This window comes from Arvicola amphibius, chromosome 1 (assembly GCF_903992535.2).
Source record: "Arvicola amphibius chromosome 1, mArvAmp1.2, whole genome shotgun sequence".
Classification (NCBI taxonomy): domain Eukaryota; kingdom Metazoa; phylum Chordata; class Mammalia; order Rodentia; family Cricetidae; genus Arvicola; species Arvicola amphibius.
Window position 1 is genome coordinate 190,067,754 of NC_052047.1, and position 23,250 is coordinate 190,091,003.

Below are 23,250 nucleotides of genomic sequence, written 5' to 3' on the forward strand. Positions count from 1 at the left end.
GCAGCCAGGCTGCCCTTTTGAGAAGACAGCATGATCCAGGCTGCACTGGTCTCCCAGGAAGGCCTCCTCATTGTGCCAAGATATCTCTGCTAGTCCTGCTTAATTCCACTTGTCACCGCAGGAGCTGGAAGGACACAGCAGCCAAATAGCAAACTGTCGATGAGTGACAGAGAAGCTTTGGCAGCAGTAGGGCTGAGAAAGGCTAAACCACTGAGCACAAAGGAAGGAGTCGCACAGGGGCATTGGGTGGCGTCATGTCATTTAATTTCCGCTGGATCTACCAACTCATAGACTCTCCTTCACTAAAGACACCTCCAGAGTCTGGTGTGCTGATGTGGACACTTGGTTCTCTCTGAAGACAGGAGAGAAACTGTCTCTCTACATTTATGTTTTGTGTTCTCTTGTGGGAGGTGCTTTTGCTGCTGTGGGTTGTTTTCTTTACTTTTCTTCCAAGCACATCTCCTGTTTGTGTTTGGGCTAGGAGAACAATAGAGTTAGGAGCTCAAAGGAGACTATGTGGAATATCACGTTTATTTTATTTGAAGGAGGTGGGAAAATCCAAATCCAGTCATAATTCACTGGCTTTACAAATTTGTATTTTCACTCATAATTCACTAAAATGATGTTTTAAGCCCGGCATGGTGATACATGTCTTTAACCCACGCATGTGGGAGGCAAATGCAGGTGGAACTCTGTGATTGGAGGCTAACCTGGTTAACACAGCAAGGTCCAGACCAGCAAGGGATAGACAACTAGAACTCAAATAGTAGATAAAAATCTCAAATAGTAAAATAAACATTCAGGTGTAGTGATAGTTCATTTGTATTTTAATAAATAAGGTTTTCCTGATGATGAGAGAGTAAAACAGCCCCACTGATCACCTCAGCCTTGCAGGCCAGGCAGTGGTGACACACACGTTTAATCCCAGTAGCCACATTAGTTTGCCACAGAAACCAGGTGGTAGTGGTGCACGCCTTTAATCCCATCCCTAGAGAGGAATATAAGATGGGAGGAGACAGCTTTCAGACACAGTCTCATTCTGAGATTCCTGGAGGCAGGATTGCCATTTTGGACTGAGGTAAAGGTAAGAGCCTGTAGTTGGCTGTTTTGCATTTCTGACTTTCAGGTTTAACCCCAATATCTGTCTCTGGGTTTTTATCAATCATGGTACATTAATGTGAATTTGAATCTTCCCTATTTTCCTCCAAAAAAGGAGGGTGTGGCCTGTAATAGAATAGCAACATGACGTGAAGTGAAAACGAGGACTGGACCTGCGGTAGGGTGGCAGAGGACCAACAGGTGTGGAACCAAAAGGAGAAGGAGCAATAGGAGGGAGACCAATAGGATGGGCCGAGGACGGTCATGGGGGAGGGGCAACAACAGGAAAAGGACGAACAGGAGAGGGCAGAGGACAGTGTGGAGGAGAAACAAAGTATGTAGGACAAGGTTATAATAAACCCAGCATTTTGTACTCTCATTAAAAAACTGGTAATGAAAAGCCACCTTTTCTGGAGCTGACATCCAGGGTTTGGTGTCCAGAATGGCAAAACCAAACCAAATTCAATAAAAATAAATAAATAAACAGAAATAACAACAACCATATGAAACCCTATTCTTAGCAGTCTGAACTTAAAGCAATGATAATCCTTTTACTAATCTCCTAATGCTCAAGTTTAGAGTTTTGCTCCCAAATCTGTTTGTCTTTTTTTTTTCTTTAATTCCTGCATGTGTTTTCTATTGTTCAAGTTTCTCTCTCAGGGGCTCTCTGAATAGCTGCCTCTCCTAGGCCTGTGTGGGATGCCTGTGTTTCATACCAAGACAGAGCCACTTACTCGCTGTGCAAAAGAATGAAGTGAGAGCCCTGAAATAATGGAGCAGGACTTTTTGAGAACAACTTTCCAAGAGGCCCTCCTTCCGGGGCTGAACAAATGCCTTTGAAAACATTGTAGCTGTACCCCTCTCAGGGCTCTGCACAGTTCAGCTGCTTGGAAGCATTCTTTGCCATGAAGTGACTAAGAACTATTCATCCCAGCGCCTACTTCCTTCATTCCTAGGTAAAAGAGCAAAGGGGCAGTGGCTTCCTGAACCCCTACACTGTCCTCCTTCATTTCCACAGGTTGTGAGTCCCATTTCCTTACAGCTGGGTGCGTCTCTGGGCTCCCTGATCTGTCCTACCCAGAAGTCAAATATTAACTGCAGTTGACTTTCTTGGAGAAAAATAAGGAGCCTAAGAATTTGTCAAAGGTACAGTTAACAATAGTTGAACATCAACTCAAATCCTGTGCTGTCCAGTAGAGGGCAGCTGGCTCTAAAAACCGTAACTTCAGAAGTCAGAACCTTACCTACTTGCTTTATTTACATTAAAAAAAAAAAAAAAAAACAAGAAACTCAAAATTTTCTTTGAAAGCAGTGCCTTGGTGTGAGGTCAGTGTGCTGTCTGTGTACAGGAAAGTGTTCTGCTTTGGGAACATGCAGCAGAACTGAAGGACTTGCGGAAATGGCAGGATGCAGATTTCCAGAGCTATTCTGTTAGAATTCCCGACAATTAGAGCGTTGGAATCTACAGCTAGACAAGCAGCTGTGACAGAGTTTATATGTGCTGTGCTTTAAGAACTTCGCAGCAATTTGGCCCCTTTATTCCGTCATCAATTTCCTCACAGGGAGCTGGGCAGATCCTGAGCGTGTTTGGGCATATCGAGAAAGGCTAAAGGTTTAGCAGTAGTGCTCCAGCACAAATGGCTGAGAAAGCAAGACTGTGGCATCTACATTTTCACTTTGCACACACTGACATCTCCTATGAACTCCAGCAAAATGACTGCAGCCTAACAGGAGCTAGAGGTTTTGGTAATACCTGTATAACATGAGCTTACCAAAAAGCTTCGGCAACTCTCTAGGTGGTCAACTCTTGGTGCAGTTTTTAGCTACATGCCCTGACCAAGACAGCTCTGGGAGGTTCACTGCCTTCAACTTTGCAGTGGCGTTTAGAAGATCCTCCTCATACTTTCAGGGTTTCTTGTTTCGGTCCTAGCTCTTAGCCTTGGGCCAATGCTCTGAGAAGATCTTGCAGATGTACTTTACAGTTTGCAATCCATTATGATCACTGCCTTGAGAAACAGAAACGATTACTGTTTTCTTCCTTCATTGAGAAGCAGGATCCACAGCCACTCCAAACACTTCAGTAGAAGAGGCATGGCTATTTCCTGGCACAGCTTACGTCTACTCCAAACAACCTCCTTTTCTCCTCTCTATCCTCCTTCTCTCTTAATTTTAACAGTTTCACTTAAACATATGATAAAGATAAAAGAAGAAAGGAGGGCTAATTTATTCATTATGGCCCATGATGAGGCTATAGGTCAAAGATTAAAGGTAACAGTGACACCAGAAGTTCTAATCAGAGTCAAAGAACAAAGCTAGACCACGGAAAAAACAGGTATGGAATACCCAGTATGTCCATGCAATAATGGAAAGGTTGTTACTCAGCTGCCACTAAGCAACACTAAGCAACTAAGCAACATCATTCCAACAATAGAGGCTGCTTTGAAGCAGATACTTGGTCCATTTGGCAGGCACCTCACTCCTCTTACCTCTGGTCACAGGTAAATATTGTACATGATGAGAGATACCCCATTGGCCTATCAGTTAAGTTCCAAGCCAGAACAAGGAATTGTGCCCATTCATAAAGATGGTGAATTAGAGAAGACTCATTCTGTTTGTCTCCCTGCTATGAAAAATCTTCCATGGTCACGGTTTGCAGCTGTACACTTCGAAAGAGAGAGCAAATATGTCTTCTGGATTCCTTTCACCTTTTTGCTCATTTACTCACACATTCACCACAAGTGGCTGTTGGGCTCTTCTCAGAGGAAAGATGGGCATGGAGTCCTTCTCAGATCTCTGAAGAGCATCAGTCTCATCCTATGGAACTGTTGTTATTTTGAAGCAATGAGCAAGAGGCTGAATGTTATTACTTAAAACATGACATACGTGTTGCCATTACTTTTGCTTGTGTGCTTCTCGTTTTACCTCAGACACTGCGACTCATATCTAAGACATATGGCCTCTGGAGGAATGATGTCTTTGCTTTAAAAATGCTAGTGAAAAGAGGCCCTCTCAGACATGCAAACTAGAGTACATTTTAAAAACCATGAATTACAACTGTGGGAACACTAACAAGAAATGCAAAGACCTGTGTTCCAGTTCAAGATTGGTTACCCATGAAGCCTTGGGTATATCGAGCAGTATCATAACCCTTTCTTACATCACAGTAGTTTTGCAAAGATGTGATTATTGACCACACACACACACACACACACACACACACACACACACACACACTTCTAAGATTATCTTTTGTGGCACTGTAAGCACATGAGATGGTCTCATTATTTCTTGAGCAAATTAGGTGTCTTGTTATTTATTCTCCCTTTGACATAAAGGATGTTAGGGGAGAAAACTCACGGGAGAAGAGAAATAAAAAAGGAAAGCAAGCAGGGAAGTCACAAACTGAACAGTTGCAGATGGGCAATAGCCCATTTTTGCACAGCTCTCAACCACATATTTATTCCAAATGTCATTGTGATTCCCATGAGTTAGGTTTGTATAGGAAGAACATAATGAATCCTGATCAAATTTCTGTATTCATAGTAAAAAGAACCAAATGGTTTGGGCTCCATTATCTTCTCAACTTTACCACAAGTCTCTCACTAGTTTCATTGGTCACTGGGTAATAGAATGCTGACCAAGGCTCTCCAGGGATCTGGCCAGGTTCCTGTTGAGTTAGGCTCCCAGTGTCTCGCAGCAAAGCTTGTGAGCTGGGAAAAAAAATGAATGTTTGTGGCCCCTGGGAAATTTTAGACCCTCTTGTAAATATAATCTTTGCAAGTGTATAAAATTTCCAGTTGCAAAGCTGGGAGAATATAACTGCAGAAAGCAATTTGTATGCCCATCTAAGAACTGCATATGACTCTGATGGCTGTTGTGAACAGTAGAAGAAGAACGTCTCTCCACAGAAGAAGACAGTATTGTTCATCTGGCTTTTAACTTGCTTAGAACTAGGAAGCTAAACTGAACAGGGAAAGGCCAATTTCAAGCCCCATTTAAGTTTAGTAAATTAGGACTTTCTTGATTCCATCCAAGTGTAGTCCATCAGATTTTTTTGTGGACCACTGTGTTTATCCTATGGCTATGTACACCAAAATAATTTTGTCGCTAGAATTTAATTTCAAATCCAATTAAAATATCAGCAGCATCATACCTCCAGGAACAGAAGATGGAGGAGAAAATGTTAAGGAGTGGAAAGATGACCATGGGTAACACATCCCTTTGGGATCACTACATTAGCATTTTAAGGCTTTGGTTGGTCAGAGACTCCAATCTTCCCTTCAAGATGTCCATGATCTTAAATAAATGACTTAAAGCTTTAAATATTCTTAATTCAAATCTGATGATGGTGAAGAATTTAAATTCACTCTAAAGTCTTTCATACTAAACTGTGCTAGGCACTGACAGGTTTTAACAAGGAGAAGGATCTGTGCCTTGCTTCCAGCACTTGGGGTCTTTGTCCTTTGTCAGGTTTCTATAGAATATACCCAGCCAGGCCTAGCTCCAAATGACCCTGCAATTAGCACACATCATCATGAAGTCACTAGAGAGCTGTGATGATTGAGTCTAGAATAAACCTATGGTAATGTTCTATTTTTTTCTTATTTCCTTCATTTATTTAAGGTCTTCATTGGAGTGGAGTATTTAACCAAAACATTTTGATCACTGCCATGGTGGTCTGTCCCTTCTTTCTCCAGAGAAATACCCTTCTTCATTGTTTGGAGAATTAGAGTAAGAACAGACTGAGAAGAATGCATCCCACCAGTTTCCCTGGGCTTTGAGCCAGAATTACATGGAGTACCAAGCCCTGCAGGAGCAAGAAGCAATTGATTTTAATTGGTGCCTAGGGGTGAAGGTCACCTCTCTTGGAACAATGGGCATCTATGGTCAGAAGTGACTGAGTCTTCTGTGGGAGTGTGCAAATGTCAGCAATGGACTTTCAAGTGGAAGGGCGGAGGCTATGTGCCAACGGAACAGAGGCAGCCTTAGGCAGCGGGTTTCTCCACCCGAATCTTTTGGTTAAATAATGTCCTAATAAAGCACACAAGGTCAGCATCCACAAACAAACTATGTGACACAAATCCAGGTAAAAGCAGATAGCTCCCAGATAACTTTCCTCCTCGTGATCCAACATGTCTTTCCCCAGGACAAAGTTGGCTCTTTTCTTTGGAATTAAAATAGTGCACTTCTGTGGGTTAAGTTGAATGGGTTTATTCCTAAGAAAAGCTGCCCCCATCCAGTGAAAAGTATGTTTGCTGATAGAGGGAGAAATACAAGCATTTAAGTTGTAGTTGTTGTCATTTTATGGAAACATGGGTTCTTTTGGGAAAGCCCTGGAAAGGAAGATCAGGCACTTGACGCTGCCACACTACAGACCCTCTCAACCCCTCACAAATGCTTGACTCTTTCTTTCACTGTTGTGTTTCAATCCATCATTCTCATTTTCTCCCTTTCCCAATGCTTACCCACAACCCTGACCCAGGATGCCTCTTTGTCATTTAATAGGCTGGCAAAGACTGTATCTTCTAAATCAACTGTAAGCACAAAAATGACCTACCAAAGAATAGAGCAAGATTATCTCAATCTGTAAAAAATTATATAGTCTTATAACAGAGCATGGAGCCCTGCTAATATACTTCAGAATCTCTACAGTCCTCCAGTCAAAAATATTGCTTTCATTAAATTACATCTTTCCTATTTTCAATGACCATGTGTTCTAGTTTCTTTTCTGTTGCTTCGAGGATCATTATGACAAAAAGCAATTTAGGGGAGTAAAGGGCTTATTTCATCTTTGAGACTGCATATTCCATCACTGAGCGATATTAGGGTAGAAACTAGAAAGAGAAACATGGCAAAAAGCTGAATGTTGGCTTGCTCACAGTGGTTCATGCTTAAACAGTTTTTTCATACAGCCCAGGACCACCTACCCAGGAAATAGTGCTGTCCCACAGTGATTATTGGTAATAGCTTGTTATTTTAATAATCATTTGACTATTAACTAATTAGTAAACAAGAAAATCCTCCACAGATATGTTAACAGGCCAATATTACCTAAGTAATTCTTCAGTTGTGGCTTCTCTTCACAGATGAACCTATGCTGTGTCAGGTTGGTACTTAAAGCTAACTAACAGACCATTTCTCAGCCATCTTCTTCACTGACCAAGTGGAACCCTCTCATGATGACTTCATAGAAATTCTAGCTTAAATCCCCCTCCAAATTCTTAGGGCCCTTACCATGGCATCCATCATCTTGTACAATGTAATTGCATTCTTGCAATGAGATGGTAAACTCCATAAGGTCACTGGGGAGCGAGGGTCAACATATCTTATGTTTATATTCATTTAATCTTTCAAAAATTTTGAAAAGAATTAGGCATAAACATGTGCCATTTTTTGTCCTTCGTACTTTATTTTCAAAGCTCACCAATGGTTCTAACTGATGAGTGACTTAAGGAAAATGGTAAATACATCACATCTATAAGAAGATGATTTTAAGATCTATTAGTTAAATATAATGTGAGCCTTATCCATTTCCTCATTTTATATTCAAGACAGTATAAAAGCTTGCAAAATTAGAAATAAATTTCATTATTATATTAGACTTATAATTCAAATGCTCATGAAGATATGTTGGGGAGGTCCAATTAGTCATAATGGTTAAATAGTAATGGAAATTAGCATGTTCTAAGTCTCAAAATAGACATTGAAAATTGCAAATCATTCCAAGCTATGTGTGGTTTTCTGAGAACATCATTTTCTTGCAGTATATGAACTAAAAGTTTTCAACTTCCTATCTCTTTTGAGAAATATTTGCATCTCTGTGAAAAATTCTTGTAGTCCCCCAGGGACAGTGTTGTATGTCCATAGCTATTATAACATGTAAGTGCTACACTGGAATTGAATGTATGTTTGTTTTCTCTACCAGTCTGTATGATCTTTAAGAGATAAAATGATGTCATATGTTTCTCTTTTAGGTCATTTTGTGGGAACAGAATAGATACATTTTAACTATTGATTGACAATTGACAAGACAAAGCATACCATATACAGAAACTAGAGAAAAATAACAAGATGAACATTTTCTAGATGCTTGTTATGTTCAGGTCCACTGCTTGATTTGGCTCTTGCCCCATTTTCTTTATAATGTTGACACAATTACTGCATTTTACTTTAAAGAGTAGAAAAAAAAAATATCACCGAAAGGTTCAAAGCAAACCAGTCAATGAATAAAGCCTCTTCCAGGAGAATCTAGCTAGAACATGGCTTAGCTGGAATGCAAAGCCAGAAAGTGTCCTCATGGTCCATTTTAGTTACCCATTACCACAAGACTAATAAAGGCACTGAGTTGATATACATGGCTAACTTCAAATAAAGCACACCTTCACAGTAATGGGACACACACAGATAATGTATGTTCTGTGCAGAAACATGAAAAGCCACTGGGGAGAAATAGGGCACACGTTAAGGAGACAGCATTCAAAGGTCAGAAGCTTGTAGGGAAATGCCCCAGTTATACTTGCATCTTCTTATGGGAGGCCACAGTGACCCTAGATCTAGGTCTGCCACAGCCCCACGCTTGAAACACAATTGTGCTCTTCTTCCTCACAAACCAGTTTCAGAAACAGCCACCAACAACATTTACCTGTTTGCAGCCACTCTGGAAGAACAGAGAGATAAGGGTAAATTGTCCTCCCTCTGAAAGCCTTCATAAGTTCTTGCTAAATTAGCCCTCCCTTCTCTGAGACATCTCAGGGGATCCTTAGCTTCTACTGCTGAGAACATTGCTCTTCCGGTGTTTCTGCTTCCACCCATTGTCCTCAGCTCACTTTCACTGCTGCTGTGCTCACGTTCACTGCTACTGTGCTCACTTTCACTGCTACTGTGCTACTGTGTTCACTTTCACTGCTACTGTGCTACTGTGTTCACTTTCACTGCTACTGTGTTCACTTTCACTGCTACTGTGCTACTGTGTTCACTTTCACTGCTACTGTGCTCACTTTCACTGCTACTGTGCTACTGTGTTCACTTTCACTGCTACTGTGCTCACTTTCACTGCTACTGTGTTCACTTTCACTGCTGCTGTGCTCACGTTCACTGCTACTGTGCTCACTTTCACTGCTACTGTGCTACTGTGTTCACTTTCACTGCTACTGTGTTCACTTTCACTGCTACTGTGCTACTGTGTTCACTTTCACTGCTACTGTGTTCACTTTCACTGCTACTGTGCTCACTTTCACTGCTACTGTGCTCACTTTCACTGCTACTGTGCTACTGTGTTCACTTTCACTGCTACTGTGCTCACTTTCACTGCTACTGTGTTCACTTTCACTGCTACTGTGCTCACTTTCACTGCTACTGTGTTCACTTTCACTGCTACTGTGCTCACGTTCACTGCTACTGTGCTCACTTTCACTGCTACTGTGCTACTGTGTTCACTTTCACTGCTACTGTGTTCACTTTCACTGCTACTGTGCTACTGTGTTCACTTTCACTGCTGCTGTGTTCACTTTCACTGCTACTGTGCTCACTTTCACTGCTACTGTGTTCACTTTCACTGCTACTGTGCTCACTTTCACTGCTACTGTGCTCACTTTCACTGCTACTGTCTTCACTTTCACTGCTACTGTGCTCACTTTTACTGCTACTGTGCTCACTTTTACTGCTACTGTGTTCACTTTTACTGCTATTGTGTTATTCCTTCACTTTCATTGCTTTGGGTTACTTCCAGTTCTTTGCAACTAGCTCTGCCAACTTCCTTTTTGGCTCCCCCCAACTGGGCCTTATTGGCCACAACTTTTCTCTGTGAAAGCTGTGTATACTCAGAATGTTTTCTTTTTCCTACTCTTTACTTTTCAGATGCATCCACACTGTCCTTTCTCCACTACAGGCATGCTCTGGCAGATACTTCCAATCATGACGATGTGCAGTAATCTGGTCCCCTTCACAAGAAACATAGCTGTTAGCGATCAAAGTAGATAGCTCTGATAAGCACTGGTTTGTATACTCTCCCCTGAAGGCCTTTTTGCTCTGAATATCTAAGCCTGTTTTATTATCCTGTAAGCTACAGTGCTTTCATTCTGCCAAATTTATTTCAAATACTTGAAATAATAGGAGATGAGATGCACATTAATGGTCAGGGGCCAATCAGTCAGGAAAATGAGTGTCTAGAGGAACAGTGAGATAAACTTTCAAAGGAAGACTTCAAGAGAAAGGACAGGTCAACAGGAGCAACAAAAATGTTTCAATAAAAAATCCATTTAGACCCTGAGGTTGCAGGTAGTCACTTAATTTCTCCAAGGAAGAAGAAGTGGTTTCATAAAAGATTCCTCCACATTGACTCTCTTTGATTGACAGCATCACAACAATGCTTGGGGCAGCTCTCCTACATTGGAGGGAGGCATCCCACCCAGGTCATTATGGCAGATTTCCTACAGTGGTAGCCTTTCGTTTCCATTCATCATGAGAACAGCCCAGGGTACTCACTAGAAACAAATGTTCCAGAAACAGCATGTCAAAAACTGGGTGATGGAAATCCTGGAGAAGCCACAGGGAGTGTACAGGTAGCAAACAGATCAGAACATTGAAAAGAACTCTAACAATTTTCCACAGTAGAGCATAACTTGCACCAGACCTGAAATAATGCATCTGACCTTCATAAAAGGGTAATGGATGGACTTTTAACAGTAGGGCAGCCAGACCAGAGCAAACAAGGGCTCTATTAAGTACAGATGATGAGGCAAAAATAAATAAAGACGTAGCAAGATGAAGAAGTAGATGAGAGCTGCTTCACAAAAGAACAAAGGAGATTGCGAAGACATGGGAAATGGTCAGATTGTGCAGGGTGTCTCTACTTTTATGGTGACAATATGGGCACTTTGTGCCATCTAACTTCAAAGATCTACTCAGAAATATAAAACTTCGCAGTTTCCAGGAAAGTTTACTTCATAAAGTTTGCAGAAGACTTATTTAGGTTTCATTCTTTTCACTAACATCATTTGTTAAGGTAATGCAAAAACATAAATTTTTAGGTTTTATAAAGATTATCTAAACTTATCTTGATCGTCGGTTAATGTGGGAGGGCTTGGCCCACTATGAATGGCACATTTCCTGGTCTTGTGGTCCTGCGCTGTACAATAAAGTTAGCTAAACACAGTTTTTTGAGTGGGTAAGTAAGTAACCTTGCTTCAATGTTTCTGCTTGGTGATCCTGCTTAAGTATATAAAGAGTTACATCCTCAACTTCCAAGCATGATTTCTAGCTCTGACATTCCTCAGTGATAGACTCCAATTGGGAAGCTTAAAAAAGTCCTTTCTTCTCCTTCATTCTTTTGGTTTTGGTATTTGGCACTGTGATCAAATGTATTTATGTTTATAAAAATACTGGGTATCAGTTTTAGAAACATTGTTTTTAATTTTTGAAAACAGTGGTTTTACTAACATTTTATTTATGAATGTCTATAAAAGTGCTTTATTTTATGCAAAATAGTGGCTGTTGCAGGTAAACAGAGACGGGGTATCCAACATCAGGTGTGTGTGTGTGTGTGTGTGTGTGTGTGTACACATGTGCTGTGCTTGTGTACACATGTGTGAATGTTCCTTTCTATCTATGTTCTTCAGAGCCTGGGAGCTCCCTAGGGCCACCTTGGAGTGATAGAGATCCTGAAACTCTGGGCCTGCTTCAAAGAGTGCACCCTGCGATTCAAATGCAGCTTGTTTAAAACCTAGAAGTATGGGAAACTGTTAGAAAATCACTGACAGTTAAAAAAGAAAAAGGAAACACACATACACACAAACACACTTTCTTGGATTTTATCTTTTTAGTGTGCAAGAAGAAAGCTGGGCAATGTTCAATGAACTGGAACAGTATAAACACTCCCATGTAACCAGGAGGAATCAAAAGAGTTGGTCTTCGCCTTCAGCGATAGCAACTCAGGTTAGGTGGAGGCTAGCAAGCCCTTATTCACTAAAATAAAGTCACTTTCATTGAAGTTTTGAAAATGCCACTTCCATTCTGCTCTGAGTTCATGCACCACAGCACTTCTTTATGAATGAAATTCATACCTTTTTTTTTCAGAAGATTATAGGAAAACAGGCGAGCTTGTGTACAAAGGGGCAGAAAAAGAGTCAGGGCAGAGTGAGCAAGTGATGCGTGCCCACCGAGGGAACTGTTGCCGAAGCGCTTTCATGAGCTATACAATGAGCAAGTGATGCGTGCCCACCGAGGGAACTGTTGCCGAAGCGCTTTCATGTGCTATACAATGCTCTCGTTCCTCTTGGCCTCTCCAGATCATTTGGACTGAGTGCTATGCAAAGTCCTGGCATTTCAAAGATTAATCATGCTCTTCTTAGTTAGAAAGAATACAATTATCTGTCATGGCCTAGAAATGGCTAAAATCTATGGGGACTTTCTGTTGCCGCTGTTTATCCACTTCAAAGGGAAATTAGTTAAGGTTGTCTTCACAGGGCACTGCCTGTTACAACAGGAATCCAACATTTCACACAAGTTAATGGGCTGAGCACCAACGGTATACATCAAGAGTTATGCCATCGTGTGGGACAGTAGAAGGGTGATCAGTGCTATCAATGTCATCCAGGACCTCCCGTTCTAAAGGGGATTTTAGACACAGCACAGACTCTCTGGGGCAGTATTATCACACACAAAAAAGTGGCCTTTAACATTTTTTTCAAGGTCCCACAATCTTTGCTTTTTTTTTGCCTGATACATAAAAGTCTCTAAACTACTTACGAGGAATTCCATTTTTATAGCCATTAAACAAATGAGTAGTTATTGGAAATCGCCTTCTTTTAAGATCTGGTGCAACAAGAGATTCCTTCAGCAATAAATTTGGAGATTTTACCAATCCTACCTTTCTCCTGACTCCCAAGGCACACACATGGCATGTAGACCATCTAAACAAATGATATACATAATTAAGCAAACTGGGGCAGGGGGAGAGGCTCGGAGAGTCAATCATCAAACACTAATTTAGTAAGTGCCACATGCAGCTTGGTGATTAAAACCTAAACATCTGGAGGAAATGTAAACACTGTTTAATGCTGGCAGGTACCAAGAGACTAGCGAGGATGATCAATGTGTTCTGGGGAACAAGGGTCCTATTTATAGGGTGAAAGCCTTTAGAAGAATCTCTCAGCAGGCCTAATATTAATTAAGATGTGATAACAGAAAAGAGAAATAGTAGGGACACAAAAGTGACACAAGAAATAAAAATCTAACAGTGCCTAGGGTTTGTTATTTTAAAAAAAAAAAAAAAACTCTGCAAGGAACACTGTGCAAAGATCACAAGATTATAGCGACTAAATGAATTTACTGCAGCAAGATAAAATTAAACTAGATTTTTTTTCCCCCTCTTCTTTGCTTCCATGTAGTTTTGTAGCTTTAATCTCTGAGGATGCTACACACAGTTTTGAAGGGAGGGCAGCTAGAGTTGGTTGGCAATGAAGACAACTATTATTGATAAATAAGGCAAAGTACACGGGCCTTTGACTTTTTATGCAGAATGAAAATAAACATTGGGAGAGATTATAAAAGTAGAGCAGAGATTGCAAGATTGCTTTGGGGTTGCCTTTTATTCATGAATATTAGCTCTCCCCATCATCCTCTGGACCACAGCTGTTCCTTTCAAGTATGAGTTAAATCACCCATTCTCCTAGCAGACTGCATGTGTAACCTAGAAATCTCTGCAGACACGAACTACAAGGGACTTTTCCTGAACTGGATGCGAGGAAGTGTTCCCCTGTAGAGACGTGGTGGCAGCCAGTTACCCTCTCTCCTCTGGCACTGGGGCCCACTCAGTCTTGCTCTTTGAGACCACCTCATATAGCAGAGACTAGACACAAGATTCTTTCCAAAGAACATATGAGTGAGCCACCATAATACTTGGGGGCAGAATTTCTGTGCCTCATATTCAAGATATCCTAGACTAACATATGATGTGGTGACAGGGTTTTGTATTCTAGTTTGTTTTTGTTTTTTTGTTTGTTTGTTTTTCAAGACAGGGTTTCTCTGTAGCTTTGGTGCTAGAACTAGCTCTGTAGACCAGAGCCTCAAACTCACAGAGATCAGCCTCCCTCTGCCTCCCAAGGGCTGTGATTAAAGGCATGCGCCACCACTGCCTGGCAACAGTTTTACTATATCAGACATATCTAAGGAAATCTTTTGTCACTTATCTTAAACAACAAAGAAGCAGACCATGGTTGATCATCAATTTAAAGTGTAAATAGGTTCTGTTTTATTTCCGGTCTCTGATCCCAGTGATGCCCTGAACAAGCTGCCTGTAAAGCAAGGGCTTGATGCCCACTGTTTGAGACACGATGATTAAAGAACTGCTCTTGTCCTCACAAACAACCAAAAATAGCGCAGAATGTGAAGACAAACAGGTCTCTGGGAACACAGACAGCTATGCGGAATTTGTCTGTTTTATTTCAATTGTTTCTACGGACGCAAAACGCAGAAGGGAAGATCTGGACGTGAGAAGCTCACTTGTCAGACAGCGCACTGGAGAGCTGAAAGACTTAATAACATCTTTTATACACGTCTCCTTTTCACTGGAGAACGTCACGAATCCTGAACTGAAGAAAGCTCGAGCGCCTTTGTCCTGCATAACTAATAAACCCAGACAATGGGCTGGCTCCTCCTTGTCTCACATCAACCTTAGATTTTTGGAAAATATGTTCTCATTGTAAGGTGTGGCAGAGGTATTATCTCTTTGGTTCAAATGTCTTCATATCAGTAGGTATATATTTCACAGTGATAAATTTTCTTCAAAAGCAGAAAATCTGTATCTAAATACATTGCTATGCCAACCTTATTGATTTTCTTTGAACCACTGCAAGCAACATCCATCATCCTCCAATATGTCTTAAGTCTGCCAGAACCTCAGTGGCCCTGAAGGTTCCATTTACTTTGGGATGCCTTGGTTTAGGTTTACTAAGGAACACTGTGAGTCAAACATCACTGGACCAACTCTGCATGTGGGAAGCATCAGTCCTGGAGAAGCTGTTCTCTCGTGGCCATGAAGAGTCAGTTGCCCTTTTCTAGAAATAGGCTTTTCCAAGCATCAATTCGGAACATCTAGACGTCCCTGGCTGGATGTTTAGTGTGAAGTGAATAGTCAGTACAGGTCAGCCATGCACCCCATTGCTATAAATGCATTTGGCAAACTGGATTTCATAGCAGCTTTCTGTATAGCTCTTTGTGTTCTCCCTTTAGCCTTTCTTTTTTTTTCAGTTTTAATGCATCTTTAATGGTTCAAGAAAAAAATCGTTTAAAAAAATCATATGTAAAACTGAATGAACACCGGGAGACATCATGATGAACTGAACTTTTTCTCTTTTTTCTTTATTTTATTAGATATTTTTTAAAAAAATACCAATCCAAATTCCCATTCTCTCCCCTCCTCCCATTCCCTTCACACACCCTCCTACCCCACTTCCCTCCAATCCTAAGAGAAGGCAAGGCGCTTTGCCCTGTGAAAGGTCCAAAGCCCTCCCCACTACATCTAGGCTGAGCAAGATATATCTCCAAAGAGAATAGGATCCCCAAAAGCCAGTACATGCAGCAGACAAATCCCAGTGCCACTGCCAGTGGCCCCTCAGTCTGTCCCAGTCATACAACTGTCAACCACATTCAGAGGGACTTGCTTGGTCCTAACTGAGGGGTCCTAAGAGGTGAATGAACAACCATATTGCCAGACATCCCACTCTCTAGGACCTCCCCAGCAGGACAAAACCCCGGACCCCTTCACCAACTCTCTAGGCTTTAATAGCCAGCCAGCAGGGAGTTTCCTGTGGCTAGGCTTCCCCCACAACCCATCCAACTCCCCATCCAAACTACTAGCTACACCCAGCCCCAAACCCACCTGTTCATCTTCAGTATCAGTGGAACTCTTAAACACAGCTTGCTCCAATACTGAGGGGACATAAGAGGTGCGTGAAGAGCCACATGGCGGGAAGCCCCACTCTCTAGAACCTCCCCAGCAGGAAGAAACCTAGGGCCCCTTCCCAAACTCCCTTGGCTTTTCTAGACAGCAGGGGAGTTTCCTGCTGCTAGGCTTCTCCCCCTAAACCATCCAGACCCCATCCAAACAACAAGCTACACCTGGCCCCCTTTAGCCTCTCTTGTCTCCAGTAGCTCATCTGGGTCTGAGAGCCACACTAAATCTGGCTCCTAAAAACAGCCTTGGTTTGGGGACTGTTACCATGCATGCAGCTTCTACAGAAATTGCTGCGATCAATATTTGGCATTGCAATCTTAAAAATCATGCTCATTTCAAATACCTTCAATAAAGCTGAAACTATCCCTGGGAAAGATCTGTTCAGCTGTAAATTCACAACTTTCCTATAACAGGTTACAAATATAAAGGATTTGCCCAAATCAACTGCCAGGGAGAAATATATTTAAGGCAGGGACAGTGATTGTTGAATCTCAGTTCAAGGTGTTTTCAACTAAACATCACAGTGGCTTTTTCCACTATGGCATGGGATCTTGGGATTTGGGGTGTGGGCTTTTTCTCTTTTGTTTACTTGTTGCACCTGTGACATCTTGCTAGGGTGGAGGTCAGAGGACAGCTGTCCTCCCCTTCAGCACCTGTGTTCCAGGTGTCAGCCTTGACAGCAAGCACCGCTACCCACCGAGCTGTCACACTGCCCTTATCTCTCACTTCAACTTCATTGCCTAGCATACAGTTTATTGATTGTTAAATTAAACTTATTAAAAAGGTGAATCAGAACTAAAATCAATAGAGGAGATAAGAATCAATTTAAAGCCAGAAAACAACTAAATCTAATTATAAAACTGAAGGCTAGAAATTCAGCTCCATATCCCAAGGCTGCATGCAGCAGATCAAAATTGTTTCGATGAAATTATTGATGATGGCCCAGGAGCTAGTCAATAAGAAATAAGCTGAGGGGACAGCTCTCATACTGAACTATGCTGTCCACTTCTGTCATCCACAATGCAGCTATGAAAATATAAGTTAATTACAATTAAATAGAGTTTAAAATTCAGTTCCTCAGTTATTTCAGTCACGTTTAAAACACTCACGAGCCACAGGTTGCTAGTGTCTAACATACTAGGCAGCAGAGAAGAATTTTCTGATTATTACAGAATGTTCTCCTGGACACTCTTAATTACTGGGGATAATCACTACTACTACTCCCTATAATTTTATGAAGCTGGAGGAACAGGGTGGTAAGAAAGGAAAATGAAGTACAATCATTGATTAAGTCTGTATTGCTTTGTGCTGAGCACTCTAAATATATAATTTTATACATGCCTTATATCTGTAGTCATGAGGCAAGTCCTATCATTATCCCCACTTTAGGTCCAAGGCCACTCTGCTTGGGTAGATGAAGTCACCATATTTATCTGTTTAGTGCTAAGCTTAGATGAGTCTCCACTAGAGTCCCCTAAATGCAGAGTCTGAGCCCATCTGTGAAGCTGCAGTTACTCGAGAGCTTGACATGATCGTGGCCAGAGGGAACAGTAACTTTACAGTGGTGTTTCTAATACCACACACATGGCAGAAGTATGTGATTTACATCACAAGATACCTGAGCCCTGGTCCAGAGCAACAGGAGCGGAAGCAAGATGGCACCTTTAGGATCCAGCTAGTGCTTTTGATATTATACTCAAATTGAGGATGGCAGACCAGAAGACAGGAAATGCTGAACATGCTCACAGTATCCATTGGCAACTCTGAGACAAAAGACTAGATAACAGTGTTGTCAGGGTAATGGAACCAGTTTAGGAAACGATGACGGGCAGCATTCTGCGGGTTCTTGGTGGCTAATATCGGTTCTCCTAAGGCCAGGATGCTTTGGGTTCACATGACAGAATTCAGGATGTGATGATACAAATTTGTAAAGCGAATATATAATTATAACATTTCTCTGCCTTTGAGACATTTGCCACTTACGGTCAAAGATTTTCTTCCAAGAACAATGCTTTCTGAAGAGATCACTCCACTTAGCAGGGGGAAACAGAGAGGACTAAGATAGTAGGACATTTGCAATTGCCAAGGAGGAAGCATAGGCTGTGTAGCTGATTGTCTCCTGTAACTCTCAGATAAAAACAAGGTATTTGTTTTCCCTTAACCTCAGTTTTATTATCTTAAATAGGGATGGTGATTCTGAAGGCATTTCACAGCTAAGATCTGTGAAGAGATTAAAGCTACCTCTCCAACACTCTTTGCAACATGCTGTATTTTGACATTGCTGGGCAACCTGAACAAGCCTGAGAAACAAAACTTCCAAAATTCCTTGACTGGTATAGGATCATGCCTTCCCCAAAAACTCCAGCTAATCTACATATTCCACGTCAAGAGACAACAAAAGTCTGTGTTTTAAGCTCGCCTTTCATTTGCCTCATTAAGAATTTTTCAAGGCTTGAGGCTTGCTAGCCAAGAATGTCTGCAGGACAGTCAGAATCCCCTGACACTGCCTTTCTTAAATGGCGACAACAGGGCTGGCCCTCACCCTTCAATTTCACAGCTGCTGATCAGAAAATTATGACATGTCAGGCATGTTGCCACCATATCAGCCATCACCGTACTTTTACATATCTTATCCTAGATTTCCTTTAATGGAATTTTAGGTAGCAAGAGTGGTTAGCCAAAGCAAGACAGGGGCCATATCAGTAATCAGTAGTAAGCTATATATCCATGTCTTACCTTACGCTTGTTTGTTGGACACACATAGAGATAGCTCAGAATTGTCTTCAAGCCCACTTTATCATTCAGCTTTTCATAGGTTGTCCCATAATCGGTTGACCTGTAATTCAAAAGATGCTTTAATGATCGCAGCAGTATACGTCACTTGGCTGCTTGTCAGTGTAATGCATGTTTTACATAGTAGAATGGCTCTCGGGAGGCTTCTAAATGATTCATGCAGTATATAATGATGCTTAATTATGTACACAGTTGCATCATGTGAGTGGTTAACATTTGCATTTAAATTGAATTGGTAAAAATTAAAACGCCATCCCTCGACTGCTTCTTAAAGAACGCACTTTGCATAATGGATGAGATTAATTCAAAAAGATTAAGAGATGAGGACGCCCTTTGAATTGGCCATAAAAATAAAAGCATTTTTAGTTAGATATGACATTTCTAAACTTTTGCTTTCTCTCTCTCACAGTGTAAAATCAGGATGTCCTGATTTGCCTACAAACCATGTTTTAATTCATGGTCATAGGATATATGAGTTGCTAGTTCTCGCCAAGGTCATTTGGTCTTAGTCTCTGTGCATTATTTAAGAGCAAGGAAAATGTCTTCAGGACGAGTAAAATTTCACAACCTTCTTGATGTCCTTTTCTAGTCCTAGGCTATGTGACTTAGAAGACATCAACTCTGGGCCCTGAGGTTATTGTAAAGTCCTGTCAGTATTTAGCCACTTATCAACAAGCTATTAATTCGGAGTAAATAAACAGACTAAATCATCTTTTTAAGGAAGGTCTACTTTGTAGCCTACAGTTTTAATTCCATGGAATCATCATAGATGGTACAGTACAGAAGGGGCTATCAGAGTTCAAATAAAGTGATCAATAACACCTAAATGATCCATGCAAACAGAAGAGCTGATAAATGGGCTATTTAAAAATTTAATCCAGGTCCTTTCCCTCTGTTCTAGGTTGTTTTAATTTTACCTCAGCTTTTAAAAAGTCATTATTGAAGAATATAGCTCTATAATTTCTTTGCAGCCTCTTTCTCTCACAAAGGAAGCTTACAGTGAAATCCATTGTATCATCTATATTTGTGGAGTTAATAAAATGGAGCCGACTCTGTACTCAGTTGCAGGATGTAATACACAGGGCTTTCACAAGCCTACCAACTCACCCAAATAACAACAAAATAATGAGTATAATGTGGTGTGCACAATGATCAAAATACATATTAATAATACTCAGAGAGTAGAGTTGGTTTAATTTGAAAGGCAAAACAATAATTTTAATTCATTTTTGATGTTGATGACTCACAAACATCTCTAAGACATAGTAAGTGGAAGTGAAGAAGGATGGGTTAAGTGCCTCGTTCTCTTATGTTCAGAGCCAACTCTGGGCAGTAGGGAGATGCTCAATCAAGAAAGTGTTAGCCAATCACTTAACTCCAGCACCCATGCAAAGTCAGGTCCTGGGTTACAGGCAGATCCCAGGAGATGCTGTCTATCCAGAATACATGGAATTGGTTCCACATTCAGTTAGAGACCCTGCCTCAAAATATAAAGTAGAGACAGACAGAGAAAAACACCTACAGTTAACTTCTGGCTTGTACTCACACATGCATACACACACCTGATTACATGCATGAACACACATGCATAGACCACACAAAAACAACAAGATGGAAAGCAATTGAGAAGACACTAGCGAGGTGCTGTTTTCTGGCCTTCATGTGTACATACATGTATGTGTACACATACCACACACAAAGAGTGTACTCCAGACAAGGCACTAGATCCCTAAACCTGTCCAAAGGTGTTACTAGAATAAAAGGTTTTCTGACTTGGTATGCAGGATCATTCATCGGAAAATGTTACACAGATGATAAGTACCAAAAATCCAGGACTTTATAGGGTTTAGATAGCATACCACAGCATGGAGGAATGAGCATTGAACAAAACTACTTGAAAAATTTTGGATGCTTTCAAAGGAGATGATTTAGAAAGGGGAAGTAGGCAAAATCTCAGGGACTAGAAATGAGCCTGTACAAATACACTACATAACTGGTTTACTCAGGACCAGTGTCCGGACCTTCACAGGCTGACAGGAATCCTCTTGACAACAAAGAATGCCACAATAAGCTTCAGAATTCATCAAAGAGAGAGAGAGAGAGAGAGAGAGAGAGAGAGAGAGAGAGAGAGAGAGAGAGAGAGAGAGAGAGAGAGAGAGAGAGAGAGAGAAGAAAAGAAAAGAAAAGAAAAGAAAAGAAAAGAAAAGAAAAGAAAAGAAAAGGAAAGAAAAAATATCTTGTTACATTTCTCTCATACCAAAGATTTTTCTCCTCAAGTTCCCACTAGGAATACTAGATGTGCTGTTATTTTCAAAGAAATATTTATGATTTCTTTCCTCACCCAGACGATGAGTAATATTTGGATTTTCAATTATTTCCCTAGTCATATTCAACTGGCATTTCTCCACTATGACTTCCTTGTTGCCTAGATTTTGTTAGCTTGTTTCAACTCTGTGTGTGTGTGTCTGTCTGTGTGCATGTACACACAAGTGCATATGAGTGTTTTCACGTTTACATATTATCCTAACATGAGATGTAATAGAGTGAGTAACTCAGATTTACATTGGCAAAATTCAGGAAAAAATATATATGTTGTTATTTATTGTCAGAGCAATACTTCATATTCAAGAAGAAAGAATAGAATCTTTCTGGGAGCTGGTGAGAAAGATGAAATGTGTCAATGTTAGTATATTAGTAGGTCTCACCTATTGACGATTGAAAATATAATACTTCTCTAATGATGTAAAAGAGAGTCAAATATTCTAACCCTAACCCTAAAATACTGGAATAGGAGCTTAGAGAGGTGGTAGTGTACAATGACTGGAACAAAGAGTGTTTTTTAAAAAATGTAATTTCTGAACCAAAACATTCTACAACAGCATATAAAGTTCCTCTGGCAAAGCACATGCAGGTGCTTGTGTTTGGGTGCACAAGTGTATGCGTGCATGTGTTCCTCTATGTGTGAGTGTGTGCATTTGCCTGAGTATGTTCATGTATGCTGTGCATTTTTGCATGTGCACATTCGTGCTTGGTGTTTGCATGTACATGTGTTTTCATGTGTGTGCATGTATATGGGTGTGGAAATATTTGTGTGTTTTTAACTGGTACCTTAACATGGCAAGATGTAATGAAATGAGCAGCACATATTTACATTAGGCAATGTTGTTCAAGATTTATACTGCTTTTTTTTGGGCACATTTTCCCTTATTATATCTTTCCTCCATGGGCCTGGATCTTGTAAGGTATCTGGTATTATTCTTTTGTGATTTCTATCAACTTGTTTACCATAATCTTACAAACAAATCCAACATTTATCAATCTTCCATTCCCAGAAGTTCAGATGGTCTGAATATTATGGCTCATATAACAATGAACTGATCTGATGGAGGAGGGTCATCTGTCTATGTGTTATTTTCATTGGTTAATAAAAGAAACTGCCTTGGCTCTTTAATAGGACAAAAAAATTAGGTAGGCGGAGTAGACAAAACAAAATGCTAAAAAAAAAAAAAAAAAGAAAGACAGTGAGACAGTCGCCATGCCTCTCCTCTCCGAGACAGACACAGGTTAAGATCTCTCCTGGTAAGCCACCACCTCGTGGTGCTACACAGATTACTAAATATGGGTTAAAGCAAGATGTAAATATTAGCCAATAAGAGGCTAAAACTAATGGGCCAAACAATGTTTAAATAAATACAGTTTCCGTATAATTATGTTGGGTAAAGCTAGCTGGTTGGCAGGAAGCGGCCCTCCGCCCCTCCCATCACAACACTGATCTAAAAAATAAACGGTAATACATTTTCACATTCAAATGTATAGAGTTTTATCATGTGTTTTGCAAATATAATGAAAGCATTGGCTGTGTCATGGGTGGCGTTACCATTGGGACGGCAGTACCAAGGTGAAATCACTAAGCACTTGCAATCCAACTGGTGTGTTGTCACTGCACTACCGTCTCTACTGTTCTTCCTCCAGCTTTACCACCGCGGTGTCTCAGCTAGGCACGCTTTGGTTTTCCTCACAAAATCAAGAAAGATTTAGGGTGGACACAGTTAAGGTCCTCAAACACTTTGTTCAAGCACTAAGATTATGGCACGTGGCATTGGCTCAATGTCTCTGCAGAGCACTTTAAAGCCAAGCAGAGAGATAGAACTGCCTGGTTCTGTGTCCCAGAAGAAAATCCCTGGTGCTCATAAGATTCACAAAGCTACTTTCTTGATGGAAACATGGAAGTAGGAGTACCCTAAAGAGATGGACTTGGAATGAGCAGGAGAGGCAGACAGGCTCAGCAGCAAACTGCTGGCGAGCCAGTGTAGCAGTTGTTAAATCTGTGATACGGTGTCACTGAAATGGGAAAATGGGACAGTTTTCGGAATCAAAATATTGGGAAATGCTTGAGTAAGCAAAAT

General features: G+C 40.8%; 1 protein-coding gene across 5 annotated transcripts in view; it reads right to left on the reverse strand.

Annotated features, from left to right (window-relative positions):
• Positions 1-23,250, reverse strand: part of Sorcs1 (sortilin related VPS10 domain containing receptor 1) — a 504,706-nt gene that overhangs the window by 212,118 nt on the left and 269,338 nt on the right. For all 5 annotated transcript variants that reach the window (XM_038329254.1, XM_038329237.1, XM_038329246.1 and 2 more), the window contains exon 3: positions 18,788-18,887. In XM_038329254.1, the coding sequence (XP_038185182.1) occupies positions 18,788-18,887 (100 nt within the window). The remainder of the gene's footprint in view (positions 1-18,787; positions 18,888-23,250) is intronic.